This window comes from Aulonocara sp. 'chitande type north' Nkhata Bay, linkage group LG12 (assembly GCF_057382095.1).
Source record: "Aulonocara sp. 'chitande type north' Nkhata Bay isolate Kocher_YH1m ecotype deep benthic linkage group LG12, A_spYH_male_GT1.1, whole genome shotgun sequence".
Classification (NCBI taxonomy): domain Eukaryota; kingdom Metazoa; phylum Chordata; class Actinopteri; order Cichliformes; family Cichlidae; genus Aulonocara; species Aulonocara sp. 'chitande type north' Nkhata Bay.
In genome coordinates this window covers 17,975,359-18,001,076 of record NC_141355.1, presented here as the reverse complement: position 1 = coordinate 18,001,076, position 25,718 = coordinate 17,975,359, and the positions used below count along the sequence as shown (strand labels likewise).

Sequence of the window (25,718 nt, the reverse complement as noted above, 5' to 3'; positions counted from 1 at the left end):
CAAAAAACACCAAAGTTTTTTCAAGTTATGTTAATCAGCACCATAGCTGATTCACAACATATTCTTATTAAGTCTTAATAAGCAATCTTCTAGCCCTAAAGTGTCTCATTGTACTGTCTTTGTAAAAATTAAATGAAGCCGTCGTAATACAGCTCGACAGTTGCATCTTTGACCTCACTTTGGATTCACTATTACATCACAGTACTTAAGAGCACCCTGAGGATGCCGATGTGATGTCTCTACTTAAACAGCGATATACGTTTTGGCATGGATCGGCCACCACTGCTAACTCACAGTGTTTGTTTAACTCTGTTATCCTAGTGATAAAGTTTAGCACAATAATAAAATAGAAAGAAAATCCAAAGCAGTCCCTGGATTCTCCTCCCTGGGCGTTTCTCCAGGCATTTGGCCAGAGATGAGATAGAACTGGCTAACTGCGGTCTCCCCCTGGGTTGCCAGCCATTCAGGGAATAGCATAACAGCAAGAACGCCAACCACCCAATCAGGTCACCAACAGGGGAAAGTGCTCCCACAGGAAAAAAACTGTCGCTTCACTTTGCACTTAAAAATATTCCAGGGCATTCTTTTACTCCTTGGGAAATTGTGTGTGTTTTAATGTGTGTGTAAAGTGCCTATATAATATGTGTCTACAGCACTAGAATAAGGATTTTCATGTGTTTGGTGGCTTCAATTTATTGATGCTAGCTGATTTGAACTCGTTTCCACTCTGTGTCAATATTTGTTGCCAAACTATGGTTATGATTACTTTGTGTCCACATCAGAGGATCACATTCAGAGTTCAAATCATCCACTTGCACATTCTTCAGCATGTTTACTTCATGTACATGTTATACTTTTCTTTGCTATAACACCAACAGAGATTATTCATTTTTTATTATGTCAATCCCAGTCTGTAGTTATTTTTTTCGATCACTTATGAAAGTGGATAAGTCATTGGTTATGTTAAAAACCATAATTAGAATTAAATCTCGCCTTTGATGTCAGGCAGTGTGTGTGTGTGTGTGTGTGTGTGTGTGTGTGTGTGTGTGTGTGTGTATTTTATGTTATTTTTAGTTCGTGTCTACTCATTGAGCAGCAAGCAACAGCAGGGGAGCTGCTATCACACAAAAGAGTCCTCATGGGGCAATCCCTCCAAAGCAGCGAGTGACATCATCATTGCGAGACGCTGACATAGGTCATCTCTGTGTGTCAGGGGTGAAATGGAGATAAAAAAAGCTCAGAGTGGGCCAAGATGGGAATCATCAGAAAAAGCAAAGGCAGAAACAGTGAGGAAAAGAAGGGAATAGATGGAGGGCTGACAAAAGGTTGGTGTGGGAGCTGGTGTCTGTGTTGTGCTATGTTAGGCAGGGCTGTGCTCGGCTGTGCGTGGTGCAACACTGACTGCTGAGCCCAAACGGTCACTCATATGACACGTCTGATGCGGGCCAGCCCCTACTATTCATCTCTTTGTGGTGCCGCCACACTGAGCAGCGTGACAATGAAGTGCAAAGCAGCAGTGGCAAAGAGGGCCAACTATAAGGATGGCCAATCTACTTATGCACCCCAGAGCTGACAGCTTGACATTTCTATTCACCACTCAGAGTGGATGCGAGGGGGTAGAGATGAGAGAAGAGGGAGAGGAGGAAAGGGAGGAGAAAAAAAGAGAAACAAAATGCTGTTTTTCCTTCAATCATCCTGTTGTATCTTGCCCACACAGTTGTTGTGCTTTACAAGATGCCACTCACCAGGGCTGTTGGTTTTGCTTCAGACAGTTAAGCAGAATAGGGGGTGCGGCGGTGGACACAGATAAAAATAAGGCGGAGTGGTAGAAGACACAGTTTGGCTCATGATGTACCTGCTTGGACACTCGAGGCTCCTCCTCGATATACTTTTGCTCAATAGGAATCAGCGTCCTGAGACCAGCCTTCACCTGGAATAAACACAAGCGGCGGCGTGAACCGCAAATGGTGAGAGAGAGATTAGTATATCTTGATTGTTTCAGATCTTTTTTTAAACAGACTGTGTACTGGCACAACATGGCAGCACAAGCATAGAGCGTGCCCCATGTCAGAGGCTAGAGAGAGTGCGAGAGAAAGCTGCAAGATGGCCGCTAAAGGGACACACACAGCGATGGTGAATGGGCGAACAAAAGCTGCTGAGAGGGAGTCTTCGATAATTAAAGCCAAAACGAGGATGAGGGACAAGGGACGAGGGATGAGACGGGAAGCGAGGGAAGGGGGGTGGCAAAGAGAATAAAGACAACAGCAGCGTAGAAGAGGGGGATGATGCTGGGGAGAACAAGAGAGGATAATAGGGGGTGGGGGGCAAAATAGAAAAAGAAAATCGGGGAGGAGGCTCAAAAAAGCAAAAGAAAGACTTACAGCATTAAAAATCACGTCTATTTCGAGAAAGATGACCCCTTTTGTTGGCCCTGTCAGCTCCTTGCTTTTCAAGGCGTAGGCTTTGCGTTCTCCATTTTGGATCTGTGGGAGAGGGACATGACAGGCGTCTGTCTGGCAATACCCGGCTGAATCGGCTCCCCGGGCCACCTTTGAACCCCAGCTGCTGGCGCTGACAGGGAACCCAAAACAACTGTGGCAACTCTGACAAGTACCTGTTCATTACCCACTGCAGCTCAGCTCTGTCAAACAGAAATTAACTATCCTGGGGAATCGTACTGTACAGCAGAGCACGGGTATATTATACACACAGTTCCTTCACAGGCTTTATTTTTATGAATATAAGACAGATGCTTATGTCTATATATACATTTATTTTTCAAATGACACTGTTCAGCGTCTCCATCAGTGTCATTTTCATATCGTCTCTCATCCCCTAACTTCCGTTCTTCACATCTATCAATCTCTTCTTTCGTCTCAGCCTCTCTTCCATTTTTTCTCACTCCTGTCATCTCTTTCTCTTTCGCGAAATAATAACAGTGTCATAAGTAAAAGCTGCAAAAAATAACCTCTGCTCTTTATATCTCATTTTCATTTTTAGTTTTTGTTTCCCAAGGGAGGCGGAAAAATAAAGAAACACAGAAACAAGCCTTTGACTCACATTTAGTAAAGGAATAGCCACTTTTCCCAGGAAGTCTGCACTTCTGTCTCTGTCCTCATCGTAAACGGTGACCTCAAGTACTGAGTGGATGTCCTTCACATTACTGGACAATACACAAAGACAAACACCAGTGGTACACATACTGAAGGAGCATCACAAATAGGCTTTTGAAAATACTAAATACAGAGAAAACAGGCTAAAAACTGTATAATAAAACACAAGATATTGCAAATGCTTCACATTTCCTCATTACTTGTCAAAAAAATATAAACAGACTTAAATAAAATAATAACTATAAATAGATTTCCTGGTAAAATTCATGAAAATATAAATCTAAACATAGAAGTGAGACGATCAGATCTTTTCACTGCTCAAAATGGTCCAGGACATATTTTTAAAGTAGCAAATGAGCTGATGAAAGTCACAAGAAAAATTGAATAATTTCTATGTACTTCTTTCTTTTTTAATGAAACTGTTTACTCAAGGATACGTGTCACTTTTTTGCCTGCATGCATGAACGTGCAGACATACGGGCACTCTTAAAGTCACTCACAAAGTGAAGACCTTGTTCCACTCTGGGTTCAGGTTTTTGTAGACGGTGTGCGTCTGCAGCCGATCGTTACTCAGCTCCACTACACAGAATGGGTCGCTCTTACCTGGCAAGCAAAAAGAAATAAAAATAAAATGTAATAAAACGAGAACAAAAAGAAGGAAAGAACATCCTTCTAAGTGAAAAGATAAAATTAAATTGAGAATCTTAAGTAATTCCAACAGCTTTGTTTATCTCAAATACCTCATACTGTTAAGACATATACTGTAGCATCCTTCCCTTATGTCACATGACAGTTCCAATACCCTGTACTTATCAGAGCTGTAATGAAATGATTCTTTCATTTTCAGCCCCAATATTATACAACAGTATATCAGTGTAAAAGCTGTAAGCCATTTCTATCAGCATCCCGACTCCATGGACAACTAGAAGATAAGCTTCAGGACGACTGTGCCTTGGGCAGTGGCGAGGAAAGGGTGAGAGAGAAAAGCCAGAGAAGACTTTGAAAATGGGTGGTGCGGAGAACACAGAGGTCGAGGTGCTCTGAAGGCCCGAGAATTTGTGAGCTGAACATAAAGGCAGCCAGTCACGGAGCGTGAGAAACGCAGCTCCTCCGAAGACAGCAGTGAGGGGAGCAGCGGCACGATGGCACGAGTAAACGCAAGCACATAATGTCAAAACTATATGATGAATGAACAACAGAGAAAACATTTCTGCATTTTTTACATGGAGAGATGAATAAAAGCACTTTTAAAAAGATTTTTTTAAATGATTAAAAACCGAAATTGATTAAGTTCGAGGACTAGTTTTCAAGTAATATTTTATGGTAATTAAAAGTAAAAACATACATCCAAATTTGGATTTATTATAAGAACTGAATCACGCTGAAAATTAAGGATCACAAATGAAGGAGTGCTGCTAAACTAAAACTTAAACAGACTTATCATTGTTATATGGTTTAGTATAAAGAATATTCATAAATGCTAATTAATTCCAAGAAAACTTTACTACAGTTATGTAACTGCGTAGAGAGAAAGTGAGAGAGACAGAGAAGGAGCTGCTTCCTCCTCCTGAGAATAGCACACTGTGCTATCCTAATCAAAACCAGTAATGTCCTATATATTCCCGATTTGTTTACTAACATCTCTCACTTCAAATTCTTTGTACACAGAAAACAGCGAGACCGGCTCCCTATGTTTGCCAGCCCACCTACCTTCAGTGAACTAAAAAAACAACAAAACTCTTAATTTTGACTTTGATCATTATGTTTTATTAAAAACTGTCGGGAGCCGCTGCGAATGTTTTTTTCAAACCTATCACTTGAAAAGGCTGGGTCATTAAGTAAAAAGACGAGAAAAAAAAAAATCTCCCTGGCAAATTTCCAGGGAAAGTATTGGGAATACTGAACACTGAAAAGCAGCATTGTTGCATAATAAAACTCGATAAAAAAGAGATTGAGTTCAAAGCCCCTGAAAAGTGTGTGCCCGCCTGTGTTTGTAGGCCATAGGAAATGAGTGTGTGTATCTGTGTGTGTGTGTGTGTGTGTGTGTGTGTGTGTGTGTGTGTGTGTGTGTGTGTGTGTGTGAGCGCCATCGATTAGTGTGATTTTCTCCAAATGTTGTGACAAGGGCAGGACATTTAGTGGGTGTGCAAAGTAAATGTCACTGTGATCAATGCTGAGGCAGAGGCGTTGCCTTTCATATCTGTTTGTGGCGCTCCATTGATGTAGAGTGTTTCAAGTGGATATTGACAGCTACGACTTCTACAGAAAACAAGATACGTTAAAATAGACAAAAGAAAAAAGGCTCGGGCACCTGCTTCTCAGTGCCTCTCTGTTTACACCTCGCCGTCTCTCTTTAAATGCAATTGTTCTTTAAACCACAATTAAATACGGTTGAAATGATTAAACCAGTGAAAAACTTCTTTTTTCGCAGAAAATCTTTCTTAATAATCCCAGAGTGTCCATATCATTCACAATTATAATGTCATTGCCACAGACCAAATCTGATTAAATCTAGATGCAATCACCCAAATTAGGAGATGGAAATTATTTCTGCAGAAGTCCGTCCCTTCCCCCCCATTTTCTCTCTAATATTCTTTTTTTTAATGACACGGCAGGCTGTGTTGCTGCAGAGAGCCAGTTGTTACCGATGGTGAACTTTCACCTTACTGGCCACCAGCACCAGAGGCAGCTGTCTTAACCAATTACACGCTCGGGTTTGAGCTCCACTCAGTGATCATCCAGGTAATGTCTGAGTAAAGCTCCCCCACCACCACCACCACTACCACCACCACCGGGGTCCCATCTCTGTGACAGTGGCGAAGGGTTTGCAGCAAGAAGTGGGCTCAAATTAATTTCAGAGTGCTCTAAGATAAGTGGCAAATGGATACAGTATAAAAATTATGAGGAAGCATACTGTAATTGCCTCAGAGAAAGCTTGGAGTCAGTGAGGAGTTTAAGGTTGTAGAGGCCCCTGAATTATCACAGTTAATTATAATTCATGCTTTAAAATGTAAACCAGTGCATTACCATGTTAATTTTAACAGGTCACTCGATATGAGCTGCAATATTTACCAACCATTCAAGTTGTTAAATGTAGACTTCACTGGCAGGGTACACATTCTGTGTCTCTGGTGATGCTGCTGCGGTAGGTACGCGCATGCGTGTGTGTGTGTGTGTGTGTGTGTGTGTGTGTGTCTCACTATTGAAATGTTCTAAGAGTATAGCATCCACTCAGAGGGACAAGAGCTGGCAGACAAAAGGGATTGTTGGTTTTAGAGACTATTTTCAGTTATCCTACTTGGGCTAGAGTGGAGCTACTCCACAAAAACACTCCAATTAGAGAGAGAGAGATGGCCAGAGAGAGAGAGAGAGAGAGCGAAAGAGAGAGGGGAGGAGTAGAAAGAAAAAAAAAAGAGAGAAGAGGAGACGGGCTGGCTGAATGGGAGAGAGATGGTGAACTCTTTCTCGCTCGCTGACCTCCTCTCTCTCTCTCTCTCTCTCTCTCCTGTCTCTGTCTGTTTGTCTGTCCTTCTGTTTCTCTCTCACCTTGCTCCTGACCCTCTCTTGGTCTGCGTTGTTAAAATGGGGTGTTCATGTGGTGAGGGCTCTTATGTGGCTCTTACAGAGCTATTGTTTCTGCCAGTGACACGCACACAAGCACACACACACACACACACAGCATCAGACTCAAAACAGGCACAAGCCATTTAAAAACAACCCCTTTGCCTTGTCTGTTATCAGTATCAGTCCACTGACTGTGGGGTTAGGCTGCTTCTGGAGCAAAATTAAAAGATTTGCTTTTAAGTTCGAGAGCAATACAAATTTAAAGGCATTTTTACATTCAACTGTCTTAATTTTAAGTCTCTCTGGCTATGACAAAAAAAAGTTGTAATGTTGAGTGTAAAAACATTTCTCCAGTGAAACCAAATTTTTTTTTAATTTAAATTGCTTTTAAACTTTTTTTTACTTTGCTAATCTAATTAATATGTATCCCATGTTATAACGTCCAAACTATTGCAAATGTTAGATACCAGTCCAACCTGAGCACATGCTAAGTAAAATATTACCGCTAGTTCCCAAGGCATGTCATATTTTACTGTGAAGTTAGTCTGTTGCAATAATTTCAAACCTCCGCAGGCTATAGAGATACTTCTAAAAAAAAAAAACATGTTTTCAATAACTGTATCAAACCGGCAAAGACAAATTGAAAGACAAACGGCTAATAAACAATCCGCAGTTTTCCTCCGTTTATATTCCGAGAGGAATTCATGAAGCTTAGACAAACAAACGATGAACTCCCCAATATGGTCGCAGAGCAAATTTATGCTCCAAGTGAAATACATGAACCAGGGAACCATTTGGCTTGCACTCTGACTGCTCCAGCCGCTCCCTGCAATAACCCAAAATCAACCAGCTCCGCTCTGTGTTTGCTAATGGGACTATGGATGTTTCAAATAGAATAAAACTCCAGACTCTCTTTCTCTCTCTCTCGCCATCACACACACACACACACACACACATATTTTCTCCCTTTACTAGATAATACAGAGTGAAAAACTAGGCCTGTCCACTGTAGACCTAATTAAAAGTAAGAATTAATGGAGAATGGAGGATTCAGAGAGAGCAAGCAGAGAGAGCGCGGGAGGAGGGATGAGAGTGATTTGTTGGTTCAAATGTGTACTTTTTCTCTATTATTCAAATGAGCAGCCTGCATCTTTTCTAAAAATGCAGAGACAAATTTAGCGTCCTGCACAAAGTCGACTTTAACTCTCTCTGAGGAGTCTCGTAAAAGATCATCCCTTAAACAAAAATTACGCCCTGACTTTATCTTTGGTGAGATTTATGGCAGATTGCTGGTGGAGGAAACTGCTGTCTAGATGCGAACATTATGCAAAAGTTATTTAGAGCAAAAGATATATATTTGTCTTGATAGTGTCACCAATCAGATGTTCTAGCAGTGCTCAAAGTGATAGCAGAAACAGAAATTGCAAAACATCAGCAAAACTTTTTAAGTGTATAAATATATGAGCATGAATCTAAGTTAAAAATAAATCTATATATAGAAACTAATTTATGGAAATGTACAGCAAATGAGGACTACAGAGGGCACAGCACTGTTGTTTGGACTACAGGTCAGTGTCTTACCTGTGACATCTGCTGCCATTAAGCCCTCAGCCCTGATAACCTTAACTTGGACCACGCCGACATCTTTCAGGTTGTGGAATGACCTCCAGAGGCTCTGAAACATCCCAGAAACAGGGGTGAAAGGTCAAAGAGGATGGCAAATTAGCACCGAAGTGAAAGGCATGTCAATAGCCTGACATTTCATAAAGAGAGGAAAGGGTAGATTATGTCCTTTACCAGCCTTTATTTGAAAATGTAGAGCTGGCATTTATCGAGTCGGGTCTAGTGGAGAAATGGCTGGATTTAAATTTAATGAAATAGTTGTGCATGTCTATTTCAAGCGTTTCCTAATTTTTTACCTTTAAATGTTATGATTTTACCGAATTTTTCGGTAAAGTAGAGGAGCAGTGCTGAAATGACAACAGCAAACAAAAATAATAGGAGTCTTTGATTTCAGAAGCATCTTATTAAGTAGAATAACATCAAAGTTGTACAGACTTTAGCATTGAAAGGGAAATTTGTGGAAGTTTGTTACAATTGTTACTGCACAACAGTTTTTGCTATCTCAAATGCAAAGACATTTATACTCTGTTTTAAAGAAAACTAGCTTTTTACAGAGCAAGAAGTTATTCTATATGGATAATGTGAAAAGAAACAACAACAACACTGAGATCTAACTGATATTAATGTGCCTCTTTTGTGTTTGCTTCACACAGAGAGATAGGGAAAAATATGATAAAACATAATGTGCTGAGGAAACATAATAGGTGACGAATGACTTGCAGGCAAACAGAGCACATGAAGTCTACAGTGAGAAGGGATGCACTGTATGCACAACGTTTCAATAACCAGGACGAGGATGACTGTGTAAAAATGAGTCTGTAAATCTCACGAAGACCTGTGGAGATCATCGGCGCGACCACGAGGCGTGACCAGTCGCGCACACACGCAACCGCAAAGTTGTGCTTTTGTTCACACCCAGATTCTCAGGTATAAACACATGCATAGAAAACCTACACTCGGGCCAAATTGAGTAGCATGTCGGCGTGTCTTAAAAGCAGAGTGGAAATGCACTTCACTTCAATTTATTTCTCTCTCTCTGGCAATAACCCCTTCCATCCCCAAAGGAGTAATTATAATTTAAATTTCAGAGTCAGGGCCAGGCTACAGACTTAATTCATTATTACCAACTCTGTCAGACTCTGCCTGTTTCCAGCGATATCATTGTCCAAACGCTCTCTAAAGGAGATGAGAGGGGAGAGTGTGCGAAAGAAAGAGAGGGGGGAGAAACAGAGTGCGCAAAAGAGAGACATACAGAAAGAGAGCGCGAGAGAGGGGACAACTCTCGATTTTTAAGGCACGATTTCTCTGAAGATACAGCTGCTTGTTGTGATTATTGGTGAGCAGCAAAGAAGGCGGGGGAGAAAGAGGGGAGAAAAGAGTCGGCAAGAGGGCATGTGGGGGGCGGCAGAGGAAGAGGCAAGGGCAAACTAATAGCTGAACAGTTTGTGTGCTAGAGTTCAAACAGTAAACACGCCGCGATCGGAATGATCCAGCTGTTGGGCTGGGGATCGAAGATCAATACTTTTTTGGCAATGATCAAAGTGTGCCTATAGCGAGGAGTATTAAGAAATGGCACGGGGGTCTGGACATTAATCTCTGTAATGTATCCAGTTTTGACTTTGTTATTGGTCAGATTAAAAATTGTGTTAAAGTCAGATTTCAATCAAAAGCAAATGTTGTAAATACGTGTGTGCTTTCCTCTCAATACACAGATATGCAAAAATGGTACAAGACTAAATGATTTCTTTAATGTATTGATGCTGAGACCCCCCCGAAACGTTCCTATGTAATTCAGCCCCTCCTCCCACCATACGGACTCCCTGAGGGGACCTTTAGAGTTCAGCCTCAATCCATGATTGGTAGAAAGAACACACCCGACCTCCACAAGGATTCAAATCCTCATCAGAAAGACAGACAGGAATAGATGGCTTGGATAGACAGGTAGAAGGAAAGACAGAAAAGAGGCCAAGACCGACCCCCCCTACCCCTAGCGCCCCACTTATGGCTCCATCCACACCCTCATCAGCTCGCAGGTGGAATTATGGGGATAAGGAGGAAATGAAAAAGGAGGGTGGAGAAGAAAATTAAAGGACACAGAGTTGGCTTTCATAAGACAAACCCCCGCCCTGTCTTTGACTGACATCCTGTCACTATGATGTCTTCTTCCCGTCTCTGTCGCACTCCGCAGACACATAAACACACAAAGTGAATCAGCGCCGGCATAGACTTATGACTCACTGTCATCTTTTCAGCATGTCACCTTTCATCACCACCGCATAACATTTCACACTCACACGCAAACATATATACATGGTTCTGATTCGCTCTGATTTCATGCAAGGCAGCTGTAGGTTTTGGAGTCAAGCACCCCAGTAGCTGTCCACTAACTTCACATCCTCAGGGCTTAATGGTAAACATTTGGCTCTCACATAATCTAAACACTAACGGGTTTAGATGTGAGCCTAACTGAATGATATATTATGCACTTTATTTGTCTGAATTTTGTGTGGCTGATGATGATAAGCATCTGAAAAAGGGGAAGGCTATTGCCTGACTATACTAAAGCATTTATAGAGTTATAGGTCAGTTGGTTAACAGACACAGTAAAAATTATGTGATGTTCATTGATATGGAACAATCAAAGATTCCCTGCATAGGATTTTAATCGGCTGCCATCTCTTATTTAAAACAAATCGAGCCTGCACGCAACCTGAGGCGTGGTTATAGCAAGAGTTTTTCAAACTGGCATCACCTCTAGCAGCTCTAAGTGTGCTTCTGTGACAACCTGCACAAACTGAAGGCTGCTGTAAACTGTCTGCATCCCCAAAACCTCCTTTATTTTAAGAGTCTCTGCCAAAGTTGCTCTTTGCTCATCTCACAACTTAGCGCAGCCCCTTATTTCACTTCCTGTCCAGGTTGTGTCCTTTTGCTTCACCTTAGAGCAGTGCTCCAAAGTGGGTCGAGGGGTGTGCGTGTATGCGTGTGCGTGTGTATGCATGCGTGCAACACAGCACATGGGGGTGTATGGTGAAGTACCACCACTTTAGTGGAGGTCACCATGTCCTCCTCCTCTCATCCACCCATCTTGTGGCCAACTCAAGCCCATTAAGAGCCATTAGTGTGTGTGCTACTTTGCCATCATAATGCATAAATCTCTTTCTCTCATTTTCCCTCTCTGCCTTCATCCCTTTCTACTTCTGGGAAACAGTAATTAGGGATGAAGGAAAGGTTACAGTGAGCAATAGAACGTCTAAGGTAGTTGCCTATGAGTGAGTGCATTGCACCATGTTGCATATCTCCATTGTCAGATGCATTCAAATTAGTTGGCACAGAAAATCTTGTGTATTCATTTACTCGCACACATGCAGAAGCAAGCGCACGCAGGCACACAGTGACCTGGCAAAAACACAGACACAAAAATCTATTACAATTCAGAAGATATTAATGAGCTCAGTGCTATCAAAATGTCCCCGCACTCAGATGTCTGTTATCGTATTTCATCAATGGCCACAGATTGAATTGGGGAAAAAACCAAACAAATTGCAGCCATTTGAGGTGCGCTCGTAGCGTTTGTGTGGAACAAAGTGACAAGGACATTTCCAGTTTGGAACACAATGATTCTCTAAAACGAAGACAGTAATATCTTCTTAAAAACTCTAGATTTACATGTAGGTGTGTTTGCAATCCACTGCTACACCTAACCTTAAAGTTATCTTTTGTGCGCCTTTTCATCACGAGCAGAGTGTCTACGCTGCCGAAGGGTGCGACAAGCGGACGATTTTGAGTTTTCTTATGAAGGTATCTGCTTTTCAAAGCTGCGATTCCCTGCCATTTTATTAGTTACACACAGGTAGACGCTTTTTTTTTTGCACATGTCCATACATGTGAGCTTGTTTATGGCTAGCAGTAGTGCATGCTTTGTGCAGGCTTGTGCTGGACAGCTGATTTTTCAAGCAGATAATACCAGTCGGTAAAAATGTGCCTACACATACACCTACGCCTGCACACATCCACACATGCACACACTGGGCAGATTAGTAGGCTTTGAGCAGCACTGTTATGTATTACTGGTGGTACTTGGTCTTAGCAGTGCTCTTTGATAAGGTACATCTTTATTAAATTCTCCAACTGAAAGACTGCCAGTCTGAGGAAAAGGAATATGTTAATAGGTAAAGACCATTCAAGTCTCCAAACCGACCTCACCATGCCCCTCCATCTGCAACCCCCCACCACCTTCCTTCACCCTCTATCTCGCCATCCCTTCATCTAACAGGAGCCATAGCGGCAACAGACAAAGAACTGAGGTTGCTGGGAGAGCAGGAGAGAAATGGAGAGAGAGAGGAGTAGGAGAGAGAAGGAAGCAGGAAAAGAGGTAGGTGAGGAAAGTAAAATGTGTCGCCTTCAACCGAGCAGAAAAACGGGGTCTGCATGAGTTGTGAGAGAGGTGAAATAGCTTTTTCTTTTCATTTTACACGCCTTCCCTTTTCGGCGCAACCCTCACCCTTTACCCCTCGCCCCCTATTACACACATTCAGGCAAACACACATACACGCACCCATTCTCCTAGCCCTCATTTTGTGACTGTCAGGAGAGGCACAGCGTGTTTGTGTCTCAGTCCTCGAGCTCCCCCCTCTGATGTTGTGTGGTTTCTGCAACGCGTAGCAGAGCGGTCGACCTCCCGTGGCTAGCCAATAAGGCACCGCCACGGTTATGTAGGTCGTGGCACCGATGTTCGGCAACTGCAGCTTAGGCACACATTGAAAGAGGCATACACACACCAGCTAGGATGTGCTACTGGGTACCAGTTCAGATGTAGAAATCCAAACAAATTGTCTAATCTCACAAGTACCGACAGCCCGGGTGAAAACACACAGACACGTATGATACACCCACATGTACACAAGCAGATCTGTTTAAGTCAACATACGTTCCAACAACTCGCCCAGACAATTAAATCCAATAGGTCATAAAAATAAATAAATAAATCAGGGTGAAACTCAAATTAACCAATTAGGCAAACAAATATCCTACATATGGTAAAATGAAATCTTACAGTGAAACAAATTTGGCTGCAGCACTGAGAGATAGCATGACACATAATTCTGTTGATGGACAGAGAAATGTCCCCTGTGTGGAAGCTGTCACTGAATCAAATCCATTTAAGTGTGTGCGTGTGTGTGTGTGTGTGTATTTTTTGCATCAAGATGTAAAGATGACAGGGTGTGAAGGGTTAACTAGACTAAGACAAAGACACAAAACCATTGTGTTGAGTGGAGGGCCTCTGAAGCAGATGGGGCCTTAGGGCTCTCTCCCGCTTGCTCGTTGCCCTTCACTTTCTCCCTCACTGTCTGTCTCCCTCTAGCTTAACGATAACTGGCTTATGAGCTCGGACATTTTCAGTCAAACGACTGAACCCGCTTGCACTGCTTTCTTGACCTCTCAACCCCCGTATCCGTTTCTGTATCTCCTACTCTGTTGCCTTTCACATCATCTAATTATAAATCAAATCTAAGCACACTGGCTTGTGAAAAAAGACATCTTGATGAGAGAAATTACTCTTCACAAAATGTGATTGGCCATTTTGCCACACTGTCAGGTATATGTCTATATACAAATACCTATAAGTATATGGATATAGAGTAGCTCTGATGTAATTTCTTTTCCTAAGCGCTAACATATTGTGTACTTTCCTCACAAAATTATTAACGCAATCACAGCTTAACGTAAGCTCAAATGCTAACTCACATATCTCTGCTTGATCTGGTGCCGCTCGTGCGGGTCATCCAACATGTTGACTGACAGGTCTGAGATGGAAACAGCAGCAGAAGCAGTGAGTGTAACCAGCAGCACCAGAACACCTTCACCTTCTTCCAGTGGCAGGTCCAATTTGTGTGTGTGCTCTTTACTAAGAAGCGACAGGTCAATGGTACACCTAGAGAAAAGAATAAACAGACACAAAATGAGAAAGTTGTAGACTTTGTGATGAAACTGACAATGAAACATACTGCAGGCCTTATATACTAAAAGAGACAAACAAAGTCATGGTAGGGGTTTGTGTTTACAGAAAGAAATGTGTCTAAATTACTGCAGAGCGCCCGTGAAATAAAAGAAGAATATAGAGAATCTCAGGTTTCTTTTGTTCATTTTTTATCACCTCACTAACTGAAGTTAAGCATCACTTAATAAGCAAACATCTTGTGTAAGATAAAAGCAACAGACGGAAATTCAGCCAAAGCTGACACCATTAATACCTTTTAGAAGACACTTGAAAGCATCTTCTCTTGATTGAATTGATTTCTTAGCATGCCTTTAATATATCTACAGCTAAAACAGAGGCAGGCCAACAGTAATTGCTTTACTTGGGCCAAACAGTTCAAAGCAAAGGTTTGCTCAAGTACATCCACTCTGACGAAAGACAAATGAAAGAAATCATTCTCACTATGAAAGACTGTAGGGCAGTGTTTCAATATGCACAGGATTGAGATGCTCTGCAATAATCAATGCTGAGAATTAGGCAAATAAGACAACTTTGTACTAAAACTAACCCTTACTAAAATGCACCTTTTATCAGCCTGAATAAGCAGTAAGCCTTAATCAACCATACAATTAAAAAAAACAAAAAAACAAAAAGCAAACAAAACAAAATATCCAGACGCTCCGGTAAAGACCATCGTACCGTCCCATGAAGTCGTCCTTCTTGCCAGCATCTTTGTCCCAGACTGTAATGTCCACAAAGCCTCCCTGCTCATCGTACAAGTGGAAATCAAACTGTTCTCTCCACTGAGGGTTCAGCGTTTTTGAAATTGTCTGAAAAAAAAAAAATCAAACAAGGACATTCACTCTGCCCATGTGTCCATTTGTTAATGTGAGCTATAATTTGTTAGATAATATATGAGCTGGAACCGCTATCAAAATAAAGAGAGTCAAATAAATAGTATAAAGAAATAACAAGTAAAATAAAGAGCATAAAAAATGTAAATATGCCTGCAGAAAGATAACACACAACTAGAGCTGATTTTAAAGACTGATACTGATATTTGGTGACTCGAAAATTATAAAGTTTTATCAAAATTCTATAATCTTAACATCATCTCATTCGTGTGGCTTACCTTACTCTTGTACTTTTGGTGACCCATCCTGAATTTGACGTAAGGGTCACTGAGACCATTGGCATCCATTGGCTGCAGGCCATGGCCCTCTATGAGACTGATGCTGACTATACCTCGCCATAACTGGGCTTTTCGGTGTACATCGGACAGACGCATACTCTGATACTGCAGCAATCACACACACACACAAACACACACGTACACATTTATACATTTGCATGCACATAGAAACAAACCCACAAAATAGAAGAAATTGCAGCATTCATCAATTTATCAAGGCTTGCATACACTTTGCACTTCATTCACTGGAAAATAACCGATATCAAATGCATTGAGGCGACACATAAAGAGCAGGCACAAGAAACAAGATAATACTTGAACATAAAATGTGGTAATTCAAGGTAATTTGCTATGTATGAGTTCACCTGACATGCCAGGGCCTCACTATAAATTACAGCACTGCATTATCCACTTACTGTGAACAATTTCTTGGCAATGCTAAAAAGCGTTATTACTGTGAGTATCAACATTTCATCCATATTTGTGCAAAAATGCACAATATGTATCATAACCTCCTTTTATTCTTAAACAGGGTACAGCAGCGTGAATATTCATTTTTATTGTACATATTCTAAACATTATGTTAGAAAAAGGAATAAAAGGGAACAGACTTGTCAGTTTTTACTCCAAAACTTGGGGAACCTCGCAGTTACTTATAGTTTTCCTCTGTACAGTACATTATTATTCCATCTGGCTACTGTAAACTACTGTAATTCAGATTGATTATTCTCCATATTTTAAGTCTTTTTTTACCCTCAACACTTTTCTTAGCACTTACAGGCCTATTTAACCTCTCTTTGAATCGTGTCAGTATCCTTCACTAAAACAAAGAGCAGGGTTATTTATTTGTCAAACAAATACACTTCCACTTTCTCCCTCTGCCTTGCTCTCGCCTCCTTCCTTGTTAGGAAGAACATATTAGCATAGCTTTTGTTTTGAGGGTGAATTTCATTAAACTCTGAACAAACCCTGCCTCACAAGCGCAGGCCTTTGATCTAGAGATGGAGCTTCTTAATTTCCATTCTCCAGACATTAAACATTGGGAATAGCTCCCTGCATTAAATCCAACCTCCCATACAGCAACTCCCACATCCTCCATGGCTCCCGTTCACTGCTACCAACACGCTATATGCTAATGATGAGAGGTCGCTGTTATGTCCTACTGTATTAGAGCACAATCCCTTTTCCCTTGCATCCTTCTTTTTTGTTCCCACATATTTGTTGTTATAGAAAACCATGGGCTATTTGGATTAGGAATCCATATCTCACTGCCAGAACACAGCAGGATGGAGCGCATACACAAAGATGTTCACAGGCTGAAAGTCTTTTAATACAGTTTAAGAACTAATACTGTGTTGCACAGGGTTAAACTTTTGCCAGCCCTCTCGAAGCAGAAAACATATAAAAAATATTCCCAAAATCAGCATTTTGCCCTGTGGTAAAGTTAGAGAGACCTGTATTAACATGCCTCTGCCTCCTAATTATTATTTTAAAGTTTGCATCTTCTACAGTGGGTTCAATAGTCATATATGCTTCTTTAAGGAAGAAGCGGTGGTGTAAAAATAACTATGTACTGTATGCAACACAGAGGCAAGCAGTGCTTTTTTGGTGGGGTAGCAAAAGCAAATAGTTAGTGTTTCAGTGAATTCCCGAGTCACAGGCAGGGTGGCACAGTTTGAAGGCTTCAAAGGCTTGGTTTGGGGAGGCACGATACAGCAGGACGCCTGCCCATCTCCAACCAAACATACTTCAAATGTCTCTTGGTGGATATCATAAAGTTTCTATCTCAATAACACTAAAAGTGAAATGTGAGTAAAAAAAACAAACAAACAAAATAAAAGTGTGAATAAACTCAATTTTGAGCTCAAAATTGTTCCTGTCACTAAAATTGCTGAATTGAAAGAACAGACAAGGTATGTGCATCATGCACGAGCCAGTAAGAAGAAGCGGAACATCAAACAGCATGCTTTCTGTTCAACCTCACAGCCAACAAGAATCACAAAAAATGAAATCAAAAGTTAACAGCCCCTTATGTGCGGCAAGATGGGAACTCATAATGACGTCAAAATGTTTTTTCACTGGATGGAAAAGGGGTCTAGGAGTGTCCTGTAGTCAGTAAAAAAGTCAAAAGTCAACAATACTTCATATCTCACAGTGTATTTGCTGTAGAGGACTTCTTAAAAACCCCAGAATAGAAATCTGCCTTATTTTCCCACATAATAGCTGCAATGCACTGCAAATCAAGGGTGGAAGAAGCACAGAGATCTCACTGATGAATGATTTGAACTGCTTCAAAGTGTAAAAATCAGTGGAATCACAAAAAAGAAAATTCTGAAGCTGCATTATTACTGACTGATTTCACAAAAATGGCACCAAAGTTAGCAAGTTTTTAATAAAAGTTCTAACAATTATTGCTGATCTTTACAACTAGTACAGCAAGTGCTCTTGAAAAAAAATGCTACTGACTGTAAGGTATTTCCTCCACCCTTAATATTTATATCACATATAGTTAGGTCCATACATAGTTGGAGAGCTGTTCACAGAAACATATTTCAATTATAGTTCTATAATGGACATGGACATAATGTGCAGACTCTAAGCTTTAATCTGAGGGTGTCCACAGTCAGATCGGATGAAGGGTTTAGGAGTTTCAGCTCCTCCTGCCAACCTCTTTTTAAAGTGACTCAAAGGCTATTTCATGGGCAGATGGTGGATAATTCTTTATTATGTCATTATCATTCAAGCAGATAAAAGCCCTAGAGTTGATTTGAGGTGTGCAGCTTGCATTTGGAAGATTTTGCTGTGAACAGACAGCATGAGGTCAAAGGAGCTCTCCATGTAGTTGAAACAAGCCACCCTTAAGCTGAGAAAACAGAAAAAAAAAAAAAAAACATCTGATAAACTGCTACAATATTAGGAGTAGCAAAATCTACAGTTTGGCACATCCTGAGAAAAAAAAGAAAGCACTGGTCAACTCAGGAACGCAAAAAGACCTGGACATCTATGGAAGACAACTGTGGTGGATGATCGCAGAGTTATTTTCATGGAGAAGAGAAGCCCCTTCACAAAAGCCTACCAAGTGAACAATACTCTCCAGGAGGAAGGCGTATCGATATCCAAGTCTACCATGAAGAGAAGACTCCATGAAAGTAAGTACAGAGGGTTCACTGCAATTTGCAAGCCACTCATAAGACTGTGGCTTATGAGTGGCTTGCAAAAAAACCAAAAAAAACCCCCAAAAAAACCATCTAAAAAAGAATATATATAACAGTTCTGGAAAAACATTGTCTGGACAGATTAAACCAAGATCAACCTCTACCAGAATGATTGCAAGAAAAAAGTATGAAGAAGGTGTGGAACAGCTCATGATCCAAAGTATACCACATGATCTGTAAAACATGGCGGAGATAGTGTGGTGGCTTGGGCGTGCTTGGCTGCCAGTGGCACTGGGACACTAGTGTTTATTGATGATGTGTCACAGGACAGAAGCAGCCAAATGAATTCTGAGGTGTTCATATACGTACTGTCTGCTCAAAACCAGCTAAATGCAGTCAAATTGATTGAGCATTTGGGCATTTCATAATACTGAAACACACAACCATAGCAACCCAGAAGTTTATTACAGGCCAAGTCTGTCGTCTGATCTTATCCCAGTTGAGCATTTCACTTGTTAAAGACTAAACTTTGGACAGAAAGGCCCACAAACAACAGCAACTGAAAGCTGCTGCAGCAAAGGACTGGCAGAGCATTAAAAAGGAGGAAACCCAGCATCTGGTAATGTCCACGAGTTCAAGCATTCAGGCTGTCATTGTCAGCAAAGTATTAGAAATGAACATTTTATTTTCAGTTATTAAATTTGTCCAATTACTTTTGAGGCCTTGAACTGATGGAATTGTGTTAAAACGATTTCGTTGCTCACATTTTTATTCAATGTTTTTGTTCAACACGCTGAATTAAAGCTAAAAGTCTGCACTTCAACTGCATCTGAGTTGTTTCGTTCAAAATTCATTGTGGTAATGTACACAATCACAGTCAGAATAAAGTCGTCTCTGTCCAAATATTTACGGACCTGACTGTATGACTTGCCTTCACATGTGCGAAGAATAGTTCACCTTTAAGCTCACTTGCATTCCAAAAATGAGCTGACATAACCTCAGCAGATGCAAAGTATATTGCAGCTTGTGGAAAATAAGCTGGTGACAATGAGAACTGGAGAAATATTAAAGAAAAAAAAAACTGCCAATACCACATTTGTGGAAGGAGGAAACGGAGGAAGGGAGGGGGGAAGGGCCACGGAGACTCCATCCATGTACCAGAACACCAGTGAAGAAGGACAGGTGAGGTGCAGTGCGGTCGGTAGTGGGGTTACAGTACAGTTAGAGGTTTCATGAGTTACATGCTGTTTTAGTTTACCTTACTAGATCGTTTCCAGTTCCTTCTCAAAAGCATGGTCTGTAAATGAGACAAAGCGGTTACAGAAAACCCCCCAGTATCTCCCTTTAAAGGCTGAACGGCCAGAGGTTAAAGGGCATGGAGGTCAGTGATAGGGGTGTGAGGGGGACAGGGAGAGTAGGGCAGCCACAATCATGCAAGTTAAGTGAGTGTACAGTATAAGCACTCTATGGAGTCAGAAATTATTTATTTGTATAATATACACTGGTGCCTGTTGATAAATTTCACACATTTTAATAATTATTTTCTATACACTTGTTCTTCCTGCCCTTTTCCATCGTAGACCCAAGCAAAGGCAGCACCTAAAGCTCTTACCTGCTTACATATTTGAATTATTCTAATTAAGTATTTCACTTTGCTGGACACACAAATAGATTTTGTGGTGGCAAGATATAAAAATCTCCTTAAAATGCATCGAGTCTTCTTCACTGCCTCGCACTATGTCACAGATTTTGGCCCTCTCTGTTTTTGAGAAAAAAATGAAGAAATAAATCCCATCGTGTTAAACAAACGCTCATCAACTTTAATATAACTGAGTAAAGTCCCATTGTTGATGCTGAGTTGTCATCGGTTGCTCGGGGATCTCAAAAAGCGAATTAAAGTTATATATTCCATCTTACAGGTTCGTACCAGTAGATGGCAACAGAGAGAATTTATTACTATAACCTTGTACTCAATTTTTCACAGTGGGAGAAATCCAAACTGGTGCTTAACCTAAATAGAGTTTATTTGTTCTGTCAATTGTGGACTCTCTGAACTACAGTAGCAAATAAGCTGCAGAATTAAGACATCAGATCAAAAGGAATAAAATATTTCCCCCATGACTCTGCCTTGGTCTGAATCGAGCATGCAGGGGTCCAATTAACCAAACAAATAATTGAACATAAATAAATGCAACTCCGAAATCCATTGCACGTCCGCAGAGGCACGAGCTAACATAATTAGGAAAGAAGATCCAGTGCTCTTTGAACATGCAACTTTTCCACACAACATATTCATTACACTTTAGTTTATGCATATGTATTTGCTGAGTTGAGTTTCTACTAAGTGAGGCTGAACGAAACCAGCACATTGTTCTTTAGCACAACTTGAACTTCATTTATGTCCTAAAACTATTGACCTTTCTAGTGTCTTTCAGAAAAGTGATGCTAAAGTGAAGGATTAGGAATATGATTCATCCATGTTGATCTACTGTAGGGATGCGATACTCTTTATTTTAAAATAAAAGAGTGATTCCCCCGAAAAAGGAGGATTTGTGGTGTATGCATGAAAAGACAGAGATGAATGAAAAATCAGAGTTATTATAGATTTCCAGATTTCTTACAGCATCCCTCACGTCTCCCTCCTTTGGTGTCAGAGTAACGGATAGTTCCAGGCTGCCCAGGTTATGTTCAGGGTACTGTGGGTCCTTCAGGTCCAGTGTCACGTCCAGTGCCCTTTGGAGATAAACAATAAGCCAATGTTGTTTCCTGTACATATATAGTGTACAAGCAGTAAAATGCATTGTGGAAATCTGATTAAAAAAATTCACTCTGTGACGTTATTAGTGAATTTTATGTTAACATCAACACAGCCAACATAAACAAGTTATCGAGCTAATTTAACCTTTTACTAATTCGCTTTCAAGGTCTATACAGTTTTTACGGCAGGTGTCTTAACTTGTCATAGGTGTAAAAGCGCTGAGTTATACTTGCTCTATGACCTCTTACATGAGGTCATATTCTCCTCTGTAAAAACAGTATATTGTGTAAGCTGACTTCCCATCACACTGATTGCCTACTAGGGCAACCGATTAGACTGGACTCATCATTATTATCAGAAATAACACCTGCATATAGCAAGAGTAAATGTGTGCTGTTGCCAGTTTAGATTCACCCAGCCCCTATGTGACTAGAAATAAAACAAGCCAAGGTAACCAAAGTCATATTCATGTGCCTTTTCCCTGAGATGTTCACACTATATAATGCAAAATAATCAATTCCACTTGAGATACTATACTTTATACTGTAACAAACGGCTGTAAAAACACAGTACACTTAGATTATCAAAAATATTGATGGATCTGAGCTACTTTACAAACTTACATTATTCCTTTTGTTTTTGTAAGCTTAGATTTAGATGTACAGTACTTATAAAGCCAGTTACTCGATAAATTTTACTGTATTAAACTCTTAATATAGATTATAATGGAAACACGAAAATGACCATATGATACCAGTCTATCAGCTCATTGTATTATAAAGGTCATGTTCTATATTCTATGTTCTATATTATATTTAATTTTACAGTAACAAACTGTAAAAATAAATATGTCTGTACATTACTTTAAATAACAGGGATATTTGTTGCAGTGTATGTCTGTCTATGGTTTCACAGGCAAACGTTTAGCTTCATGAAAATATGAGCTGAAGTACCAAAGATTGCCACTAGAGGGAAGTCAAAGACTATATCTACTTGCTAGTACAGGCTTTGAAGGCAATCCATAGATACAGAGTCAATCAGACTGCTTACTTAATAGGGAATCAAAAAGACTAAGGGTGTAAAAGTGCATTAAAAAAAAGGCAGGTAATAAAATATTATAAGTCAAATAAGAGAAAGAGACCTCTGATGTTCCAGTGACTCCAGATAGAGGTATGCTGAGCCCATGAAATCATCCTGAAGTCCAAAGTCATAGTCAAAGACCTACAAAGGGACAAATATAAAGCAGCTACTTTAAGTACAGCAATGGTACAAATGAAGACCTTTTACCCTTTATAACTTCTACAGAAATATTTAACATTAACTTAAAGAAAGACATTTTAGAGCTAGGTGACATATAGGCAGCACGGTGGCACGGTGGTTAGCACTGTTGCCGCACAGCAAGAAGGTCCTGAGTTCAATTCCACCATCAGGCCGGGGTCTTTCTGTGTGGAGTTTGCATGTTCTCCCCGTGTTTGCGTGGGTTCTCTCCGGGTACTCCGGCTTCCTCCCACCGTCCAAAGACATGCAGTTTGTGGGGATAGGTTAATTGGAAAATCCAAATTGCCACTAGGTGTGAGTGTGAATAGTTGTCTGTCCCTGTGTGTTGGCCCTGCGACAGACTGGCGACCTGTCCAGGGTGTACCCTGCCTTTCGCCCTATGACAGCTGGGATAGGCTCCAGCGCCCCCCGCGACCCTGAAAAGGATAAGCGGAAGCGAATGGATGGATGGACTTATCTTCTGTACCTTTACATACAGTGGGTCCCTCAGGGTTTCCACCAGAAGGCTAACTCTCTCATCCCACACTGGGTTGAGGTTCTTATGGATGGTCTTGCTTCTAAACACTTCCTTCCCTGCAATCTTAAACTTCACGTATGGATCACTGGTCCCTAAGAAGAAGAAAAGCAAACACATAAAAACACACAGTCATATGTGATTAAAATACAATTCTGACATAGGCTGTCGATTTAAATATTGATTGGACAAAGGCATTTTTCATTTTCCCATTATTTTAATGGTCAAACTGGCATTACCTTCTTCACTTTGTGGAATTTACTGAAGAGCAGCAACTCTTTTGTGAAAAAATATTTGCTTCTGCCCACTGATAATAGAGTAATCAGGACTTACAGGATTTTGTCAAAATAAAAATAAATAAATACTGCCTCTGCACAATTTCTTAACATGAAAACTGTATTTTTTAATTTTATTTATTATTTTAGACTATTTTTATTTTGTATTATTTATGCCAAACCCCCTCAGATCAATTTTAAATACAAACATATGAAAAGCTTGATATGCTACTGTGAAGCAGGCTCGGAGAGAATCGGCCACGTGACTCAAAGTTACGGTCATGTGATACAAATATGAACGCTGGCTTTATATGACCACTAGGTGACGGCATTGGTTCGTATTGGTGTTATTCTGTGGAGCACAAACTGCAAACAGGCACCGATGCTTACAATGAATGCAAAAACAATTAACTTTAATGGGATCAACGAACCAACCTAACAAATTTCCCACGTGTGGGAATAAAGGTTATCTTATCTTATCTTATGTTGTCTTATATTACATGGAAGCAAATAAATCTAATTTTAACCCATACAGAAATAATTTTAGATCAAATCAATAAAATGTTATTTTACAGCTGTATCCCATTACTTAAAACACAAGCTGCACTCTGAGAGGTTATGTGCACATTTATACATGACTGGCTGTTAAACTTCTCGTATGTATCCACATGTATGTGAGCTACTTAAGCACTGATTCTACGATTCCTCAACAAGCATCTATATTGTTCAGGACAGTAAACCCTTCCCCTTCAGTCAATTAGTCAATTATAGTTTAAGGGCTTCACATACACAACAACACTGGGAAAAAAAACAAATTAAAAAAAATATTTATATATACACACACACACCCACACACACACACAATCCTGTTCAAATAAGTATTTAAGGAAGAAAAACTACTCTGTAAAGCCACTCTTAATGTGGCTGTACCTGACAGTGAGTAGTACAGTGGTACAATGAAAAGCACCAATGCTGACTCTATTCCTGTTAAGTCAAAACAAAGTTTAAATGCAAGAGCAAGGAAGTGTGTCATTAGGAGTTTCCTAAAACTGTTGGTAAAATGTGCTTCCTGAATCGAGGCTGTTTCAAAGTTTGGGGAATGAAAACCAAACTGCATCCTCAACTATTTTGTCTCTCTGCCTAACAGTTTGGCAGTGAAGGATCTCAGGGAGTGAACTGGAACATAACATGACAGATTGTCAGAAATGTTCGATGGTCCAAGACAGTGTAAGGCTTTATATACAAGAGCCTTTTAAAGTGGATTCTGTACAGTACTGGAGGCCAGTGCAGAAACTATAGTGACTTCCTCTTGGTTACTTGTGTTAGTGAACCTTGGAACCTCTAAATTAGCTACAGCCTGCTAATGTTTTTCTTTTCTTAGAAAATCCAGCCAAGAGAACAGAAATAATCCGGTTTACTGTAACTAAATGTATGAACAAGTTTTTCTGAATCATGGAGAGTCATTAAGGATTGCACTTTGGAGACAGTGAAAAGAAGCACATCTTGGTAATGAAATCTAAATTATGTGGGATTTGAAAAAAGAAGGTTTAAAATAACTCCAAGACTCTTAACTTGTGGCTTTAGTTTGTCAGCTGCCTAACTTACCACAAATGTACAAAGTTACAGTGCATTTTGAATGTGTCCCAATGCCAGCAGTTTTTGAAGACGAAAACAATTTTATTGTTGCAAAGTTATCATCTGTTGTCATTTAAAAGTTCCTCGTCATTTTTTTTTGTCTTCATTTACTGCATATCTGTTTTCAAGCATTTTCTATATCTACCCAAGGTTTTCTTATTTCCCCTCTGTTAATGAGTCTGCTGGGGAGTCTGTGCTTATCTAACATGATGTTCTGAGAGTAAAGGGTAATGTACTCTATACAGATTGTTAAAAAGAAAAAACCCTAGAGGCAAATTTAGTGATATTGCACTATATCTAAACAAAATCTGTTTGACTTGGGTAACTATAATTATGATGTGTAATATCTTCCAATGAAACAGTACCCTGATGTGACTGTTTATACAGTACGTGACTTGAATCACTGTTGTGCTATCATCCACTGTGACCAAAACACCAAGGGAGGGAATGGTAATATCGAGCAATTCTGATTTATCTACAAACAGAGATGTGCAGATGCACTGCACGTTAACGATACTTTCCAAAGTCAAAGGAAAAATGTTGACTATATGTTGTACATTAACATATGCTAAATATTGACAAGCAACAGAGATCAATAGCAGCCACAGAGCATGTCTTTTATATCCAACAATTT

General features: G+C 40.3%; 1 protein-coding gene across 6 annotated transcripts in view; it reads right to left on the bottom strand.

Moving 5' to 3' along the window:
* Positions 1–25,718, bottom strand: part of LOC147317236 (multiple C2 and transmembrane domain-containing protein 1-like) — a 138,114-nt gene that overhangs the window by 42,392 nt on the left and 70,004 nt on the right. For 4 of the 6 annotated variants that reach the window (XM_086313996.1, XM_086313998.1, XM_086314001.1 and 1 more), the window contains exons 3-14: positions 23,127–23,269; positions 22,524–22,603; positions 21,246–21,357; positions 19,883–19,921; positions 15,410–15,574; positions 14,977–15,107; positions 14,046–14,232; positions 8,259–8,352; positions 3,614–3,716; positions 3,061–3,163; positions 2,382–2,483; positions 1,856–1,930 (exon numbers count right to left, since the gene is read on the bottom strand). In XM_086313996.1, coding sequence (XP_086170122.1) covers positions 1,856–1,930; positions 2,382–2,483; positions 3,061–3,163; positions 3,614–3,716; positions 8,259–8,352; positions 14,046–14,232; positions 14,977–15,107; positions 15,410–15,574; positions 19,883–19,921; positions 21,246–21,357; positions 22,524–22,603; positions 23,127–23,269 — 1,334 coding nt within the window. The remainder of the gene's footprint in view (positions 1–1,855; positions 1,931–2,381; positions 2,484–3,060; positions 3,164–3,613; positions 3,717–8,258; positions 8,353–14,045; positions 14,233–14,976; positions 15,108–15,409; positions 15,575–19,882; positions 19,922–21,245; positions 21,358–22,523; positions 22,604–23,126; positions 23,270–25,718) is intronic. The other 2 variants (XM_086313997.1, XM_086314000.1) reach the window with 1 other exon arrangement.